The 7,530-nt window shown below is 43.0% G+C and overlaps 1 protein-coding gene across 1 annotated transcript in view; it reads left to right on the top strand.

The window, feature by feature from the left end:
- TCF25 (transcription factor 25) overlaps positions 1-7,530 on the top strand; it is a 43,727-nt gene continuing 36,197 nt past the window's right edge. Inside the window, exon 1 of the mRNA XM_069085509.1 lies at positions 1-272. Within this exon, the coding sequence (XP_068941610.1) occupies positions 72-272 (201 nt within the window). The 5' untranslated portion in view covers positions 1-71. The remainder of the gene's footprint in view (positions 273-7,530) is intronic.

Raw genomic sequence — 7,530 nt, 5'->3', positions numbered from 1 at the left:
AGCATTCTCCCCCCGCCCACGCCCCGGTGCGGCAGTGCGCAAGCGCGGCGGGTCCGCGGCCGTTGGGTCTTATGTCGCGCCGGGCCCTCCGGAGGCTGCGGGGAGAACAGCGGGGCCAGGAGCCCCTGGAGCCCGGGGCCCTGCGCCTAGGCCTCGAGGATCGTGATGACGGCGGCCAGGAGGACGACGAGGAAGTGGGGCAACTGCCGAGCGACCCTCGCCGGAGGAGGGGGAGGAGGGAGCGCAGCGCCATTAGCAACTTGTACGAGCTGGTGAGGAGCCGCCGAAGGGAGGGGCTGGAGCGGGGAGGGGGAGGGGGAGAGCGAAGGAAGAAGGAGGGGGAGGGAAGGGCGTAGCGGGGGAAGGGGAGGAGAGGGGGGCGGGGCAGGAGGCGTCGGCGTGAGGGGCGGGGCGGGCGCGCGGCGCTGCCGAGGAACCGGGAAGGAGCCTGGGGCGGGGCGACCGGAGCCACGTCGAAGGCGTGGTGGGGGAGGAGTCCTCCGGGCTCCGGAAGATCCCGGGACATTCCATCTCCCGCCCCCGCGTTTTTGCCTGGGACGCCCTACTTCCTGTTCCCTAGCCAGTGGAATCCGGAGCCCTCCCCCCCCCCCCCCATTTCCCCGGCGAGGTTCAGCCCCGGTGCCGCCCCCTGCCCGAGGCCTTTCCTGATGGCCTGTCCCGGGTTCTCAACCCGGAGTGCTGGGGGTAATGTGGTGTATCTATCTGCCTATATATCTGTAGGTAGAGCTATAGCTGAATCTTTTTGTAGGTTATCTATGTTTAGGTAGATATCTGTATAGCTTATCTGTATATATCCTAAGAATATATGGCTATGTCTGGATTCAGGTATCTATACAAGTTATATCGAGATTCATCTACCTACATCTCCATAGATACCTCTATGTATCTACATTTCTCTTTAGATCTATCTACATAGATAGCAATGTCTGTCTATGTAGTTAATCTGTCTAGATACATAGATATCTGTCTGTCTATTGGTCTGTATCAAACTGTCAATATAGATAAATCTATAGATAGATTTCTTTCTGTCCAAGTTCCCAGAAACCTCTGGATTCCACATTGAGATTGAGAGAGAGAAAAAAAAGATAGCTATAATCAGTTTCTTTTGTAATGTTATAGATTTTATTTTACGCACTTAAAAATGTTATTCTGAGAAGGGTTCCATAGGCTTCACCAGCCTGCCAAAAAGGGGCTATGATACACACAAAAAAACGATAACCCTTTTGTTAGTAGCGCTCCCTCTTTTTTAAATATTTACTTATCTTTGTGCACTTTGTTTATCCCAGTAGAATGTCAGCTCTTTGAAAGCAGAGGTTGTTTATTTTTTAAATCCCTCATTTTCTAACAGTGCTTTTGTATATATTGTAGGCACTGGATCATTTTTTTTTAGTTGAATAGGCTTTAGAGCTGGAAGAAAACTTATCTAATCTGACACTTCGTCCTTTTACAGATAAGGAAACTGAGGCCTATAGGAGGGAAGTGGACTAGATGATCCCTAATGTCCCTATTCTAAAATTACTTGCCAAGGTCATACAGGGAGTAAGAGGAGAGATTTGGGGAACAGTGATATGGGGGAGGAGGAAGGAAGGGACTTCTTGAATTCTTTTTTACCACTAAGGGTTTGATGATGATGGTAATGATGATATAATAGCAGAAGGGCTGTATCCAAGTAATAAAAAGCTTATATTTATATAGTGCTTATATGGTTTATGGATTTAATTTGTCTCATTTGATCGTCATAACAACCCTGTGAGGTAAATAGTACAAGTACTCCTATTCCTACTTAACATGTGAGAAAACTGAAGGATTTTTTTTTTTTTTTTGCTTTTTGGAGGGCATTTGGGGTTAAGTGACTTGGCCAAAATCACACAGCTAGTAAGTGTGTCAAGTGTCTGAAGCCGCATTTGAACTCAGGTCCTCCTGACTTCAGGGCCGGTGCTCTATTCAGTGAGCCACCTAGCTGCTCCCAAGGAAACTGAAGTATAGTTGGAAATATCTGAGGCATTGAAAGAGTTGGATTGAATGATACCTAAGCACCCTTCCAGCTCATAACATTCTGTGAATATTGGAGTCCTCATGGAGAAAATCAGTTTGGATTTGTGGTTGTTTTTGATTTGTCAGAGGGCATACTTACAAGTGGCAGATGGAGGTATTGTGCTAGCAACCGGAGATACAAAGACAAAAAGAAAAATGCAATCCCTGCTGTCAGACAGTGTACATTTTACTAAAGGAATATGGCATATATAGCAGCAGCTAAAAACTATATGCAAAATAATTGTAGGAGCATTGATAACTAGGGAAAATCAGGAGAAGAAAGAGAAAGACCAAGAAAGACTGAGATTGGGTGGATGCTAATGTTCTCAACAGAAATAAAGAAGTTAAGGGGGATGCGAATCCAGTTTTGAACTTGTTAGAGATGGCCAGCAGATAAAAATTAAGACTTAAGGATCAGGAGAGACATTGGGCTGAATATATATACATTTGAGAATTTATAGAAGTTATATTGAACCAATGGAAGGTGGAGACATCACCAAAAGAGAGAGAAAAGGGCTCAAGAGAGAACCTTTGGAATGCTAATTGTTTATGGTTAGAAGTTGAGTGAAGATCCAGTTAAGGAGAGGCTGAAAGGGAATGGTCAAAGAGGTAATAGAAGAGTTAGAGACGGCCTTGTCCCAGAGACCAAGCGAAGAAAAAGGATCTAGGAGGGGACCCAGTTGATGCTTTCTCAAACTACAGAGAGGACAAGTAGAATGAAGACTTGGGGGGAAAGCCATTAAAATGATCAGTTAAGTTGATCTTGTTAATCTTGGAGAGCACAGTTTTAGGTAGAATGGGTAGCATGAAGTTGAGAAGTATTGAGAGGTAAGGAAATGGAAGCAACAAGTACAGAGGGTGGGTGTTTGGTTGTGAAAGGGAGAAGAGATGTTAGATTGAGAGAATAACAAAATCAAGTGAAGGTTTTTTAATGACCTGAGAAATGGTTATAGGTGGCAGGGAAATACCCAGTGGATAGAGAGAGAAGAGGAATTAGGCAAGGTCTTGGAGAGATGGGAGGGGATGGAGATGAGGGCATACGTAAAATTGTGTACTGTGGCCAAGAATAGGAAATGCTACCCCATAGCAGCAAAGAAGAGAATGGGAGATGGTGATGAGGTGTGGAGTGAAGGAGAAAAGGAATCTGGTGACAAGCAGTGGCCTTCATTTTCTCAGAAAAGCTCGAAGGGGACCATCTGGTGAGAGAGACATAGAAGAGGAAGGTTAAGAGTTTTAAGAAGAAATAAAAGGTTGGACTAGCCACTGGGAAGAGTGAAACTATCTGTATCCCCAGTACCTAATACAACATGTAGTAGGTTGCTTAATATATACTTTTTAAATTGAATCAAAAGAAGGAACAAAAGAATTACTGTGTGGCATTAAGGACTCTGTTTAATAGCAGATTGGTAATGATTCCATTTGTCTTGGTTGTTTGACTTTCTCTAGGAGCATTTGGCAGCATGTCGGGTGAAAGTAGAAGGTGGATGAAAGGGTAACCTAGAGTTAGGACTTGGCAAGTCATGTCCAGGGTGGGACAAGGAGGACACAAGAGTCAAGGGTAGAGATAACATATAATTAAATTGTACATCTGTGTGGCTGACATTGAAGGGAAGAAATGGTGAGACCAGAATGGGGTGATGGACCAGGATAAAAGACTAAAGGTGTTAATGGTGAAGACTAGGACTAGGATGAGTGAGGAAGAGGGAGAAATGGAAAAAGAGCTAAGGATCTAGGTAAGAGGACACTTGGTGATGTTGAGATCAAAGATGGAGGTCATAGGAGTTGAGGAGGCTGATGTACAAAATTAACACAGTCATTTGAAAAATCATGGACACCATGTCAGATCAGGCCAGCAGAATTGTAAAAATTATGGAACAGAGTTGTCAAGGCACCATGACTGTGTTTTGATTTTTTTTTTTTTTGGAGGGCAATTGGAGTTAAGTAACCTGCCCAAAGTCACACGGTTAGTAAGTGTGTCAAGTGTCTGAGGCCGGATTTGAACTCGGGTCCTCCTGACTCCAGGGCAGGTGATCTATTCACTACCTAGCTGCCCCGAGTGTTTTGAATTTTTTTATTGGTTGAGTCCTGTGGTTCCATTGGTTTAGGACAGAGTCAGGGAACCTGTGGCCTTCTAGGTCCTTGGGTGCAGTCTTTTGACCGAGTCCGGGTTTTACAGAACAAATCCTTTTATTAAGGGGATTTGTTCTGTGAAGTTTGGATTCAGTCAGAGGGCTGCACCTGAGGACCTACAGGGCCACATGTGGCCTCCTGGGCTGTAGGCTCCCCACCCGTGGTTTAGGAGCTCCCAAGTGAGGAAGCTCTTTCTACCAGTGCAGCTCAGAAGCTGAAGGGTTAAATGATGTGACTGAGTCACACAGGTAGGATTGGAGCCCTAGCCTTCTTGACTCCAGAGCCAATACATTCTTCTGCCTCACCTCCACTCATAAAATGTGCTGTAGCCTCAGTGTCTGGGAAGGGTTTGATTGTAATCACAAAGAATAAAGCTAATACAGTCTATGACTTGGAGGAGGTTACATTGTGCTTGGAGAGGGCTACAACATATACTAGAGAAATGTGAAAGAATTGGAGGAGATGGTAAATAACACAGAATCATAATCAACAGGACTTAGCCACTTGTTGGATATGGGGGTTGAGTCACCCAAATTTATGGTCCTGGATGACTTTAAAAAGATGGTGTCATCAATAGAAAAGGGGAGGGGAGTTCTTGGGGGAAAGATATTGTTATGTTTTGAAAATAACAAGTTTGAAATGCCTATAGAAGGAAGGGAAGGTGTTATCAAATGCTACCAGGCACTGTGCTAAGTATCAGGGATACTAATATAAGCAAAAAGAAAGACAGTCCAGGTGGAGATATCCAGCAGATGGTTAGTAATATGGAACTAGATGTCCTACCATTACCATAAATTCAGCAGGTCCCATAGTTGACCTAAGATCTTCTCTTGCTTTGGTAATTCTGTTAGTGACTCTATCTTTTGTCCAGTTATTATGCTCAAAACCTTGGGGTTATACTTTAACTCTTCCCTCTCCTTCACAATTGGTTTGAGTTTGATTCCACCCCTGCAAAATCTCTGGCATCTATCCCCTCTTCTCTATCCCTATCACCACCACCCTCCTGCAGTCCCTTTCCGCCACCTGCTAGATCATTGCCACAGTCTTCTACCAAGTCTTCTCTCTCCTGGGGCTGCCAGAATTATCTTTTTCACACATTGGTCTGGTCATGTCCCTTCTCTGTTCAAACATCTTTAGTAGTTCCTTATTGCCTGCAAAATATTTTGCCAGGAACTCCCATTTTTCCATTTAGTGTACTTTTTGTAGCAGTAAAACTGGACTCCCTCCATGCTTCCTATATACTCCTTTCCCCTCTGAGTGGGACAGCCTTTTTACTGATCAATTCCCATGCTTTCTTTAAAGTCCAACTCACATGCCATCCCAATGAAACCTGTACTGATTTTCTTTTTTGGAAAAAAAAGATGTTGATTCTTTTCCTTCTTGCTCTCCTCATATCAAATCTCTCCACTCACTGGTCCCCCTCTCCCCCACCCTCATCAGTCTTTTTAATGGTCATTGTATTGACCTGAGTTTTGATGTGTTTTAGGATTTTCCTTTACATTGTTGTCATTAGGGTTCTTATTATTTCTCTCTACATCAGTTCATATAAGTCTTCTCAAATTTCTCTGGATTCTTCATAGTTTCTATGGTACAATAATAATCTATTATTTTTATGTACTACAATTTGTTTAATCTTTCCCCATTCAATGAACATCAACTTTGCTTCCATAGTTTCGACTCCACAAAGAGTGCTGCTAATAATGTTAATGATAATGATAGCAGCTAACAATTTATATAGCACTTACTATGTGCTGGCCACTGTACTAAGCCCTTTTACAATCATTATGTCATTTGATCCTCACAACAACCCTGGGAAGTAGGTGCTGTTATGATCCCCCCAGATGAGGAAACTGTCAGGTATAGGTTAAGTGACGTGTCCAGGGTCACACAGCTAGTCTCATATATATATATATATATATATAAATTTTTTTCTTTTTGGAGGGGGGGAGTTAATTCCTGACTCCAGGGCTGGTGCTCTATTCTCTGTGCCACCTAGCTGCCCCTAGCTAGTCTATCTCTGAGGCCAGATCTGAACTCAGGTCTTCCTGACTCCAGACCCAGTGTTCTATTTACACTACCACCTAACTATCTAAATATTTGTTTAATTATTTTATTGATATTGATATTCTAATTCAAAGGGAATCTTTCTGTCATTAAGCTGTGTTTGTGTACATACATACACACACAGATATGCCTATTATCCTTTTTCCCTTCCCTATTTTCCCATTAGAAATGTTCTTCCCGGGGTGGCCAGGTAGCACAGCAAGTAAGAGCACTGGCGCCAGTGTCGGGATGACCTGGGGATCAAATCCGGGCTCAGATACTTAGCACCACACCCAGAAATAACTGGCCATGCAACCTTGAGCAAGTTACTTAACCCCAATTGCTTTTAGAAAAAAAAAAAGAAATAATCTTCCTCTAGGATTTCACATAGTACTTCTCTTTTGTAACTCCCTGATGCATTTACCAGGTAATACTAAATCTTAGTTATCTATGCATTGTTTGTGTCTTTTAAACTTATCTGCTCCATAAAGGCAGAACCTCTTATCTCAACTAAAGGTTGCATTTTCTCCAGCAACTAGCATGGTGCTATGCACCTGATAGGTGCTCAATAAATCTTTTTCAAACAAATCTGAATAAATAAATGAATATAGTCAACCCTTGAGCATCCACATTAATAGAAAAAAGGAGGGCATGTGGTTAATCCTCAAACACTACCTATTCAAAAATATCTTTAGAATGCAAAGAAAGAAAGTTGAAAGTATGCATATACATATGGACATTAATCCTTTCTGTGTCAAATTCTGATCTCAGGCGACTAGGTGGTGCAGTGAATAGAGCACCGGCCCTGGAGTCAGGAGGACCTGAGTTCAATTCTGGCCTCAGACACTTCATTGCTTCATTGCTTCAGAATTAGATTGGAGCAAATGGAAGCTAATGACTTTATGAGAAATCAAGATGCTGTTAAACAGATCCAAACAAATGAAAGAATAGAAGGCAATGTGAAATATCTCATGGGAAAAACCACTGACCTGGAAAATAGATCCAGGAGAGATAATTTAAAAATTATTGGACTGCCTGAGAGCCATGACCAAAGTAAGAGCCTGGAAAGCATCCTCCAGGAAGTTCTCAAAGAAAACTGCCCTGATGTTTTAGAACGAGAGGGCAAAATAGAGGTTGAAAGAATCCACCGATCACCTCCTGAAAAAGATCCCAAAAAGAAAACTCCTAGGAATATTATAGCCAGGTTCCAGAATTCCCAGATTAAGGAGAGAATATTACAAGCAGCCAGGAAGAAACAATTTGAATATTGTGGAAACACAATCAGGATAACCCAGGATCTGG

Source organism: Petaurus breviceps, unplaced genomic scaffold, assembly GCF_028583685.1.
Source record: "Petaurus breviceps papuanus isolate PSGF00001 unplaced genomic scaffold, PetGlider_PUasm1.0 176, whole genome shotgun sequence".
NCBI lineage: Eukaryota > Metazoa > Chordata > Mammalia > Diprotodontia > Petauridae > Petaurus > Petaurus breviceps.
Note: the sequence above shows the minus strand (reverse complement) of the source record. Positions and strands in the feature narration are given on the sequence as shown.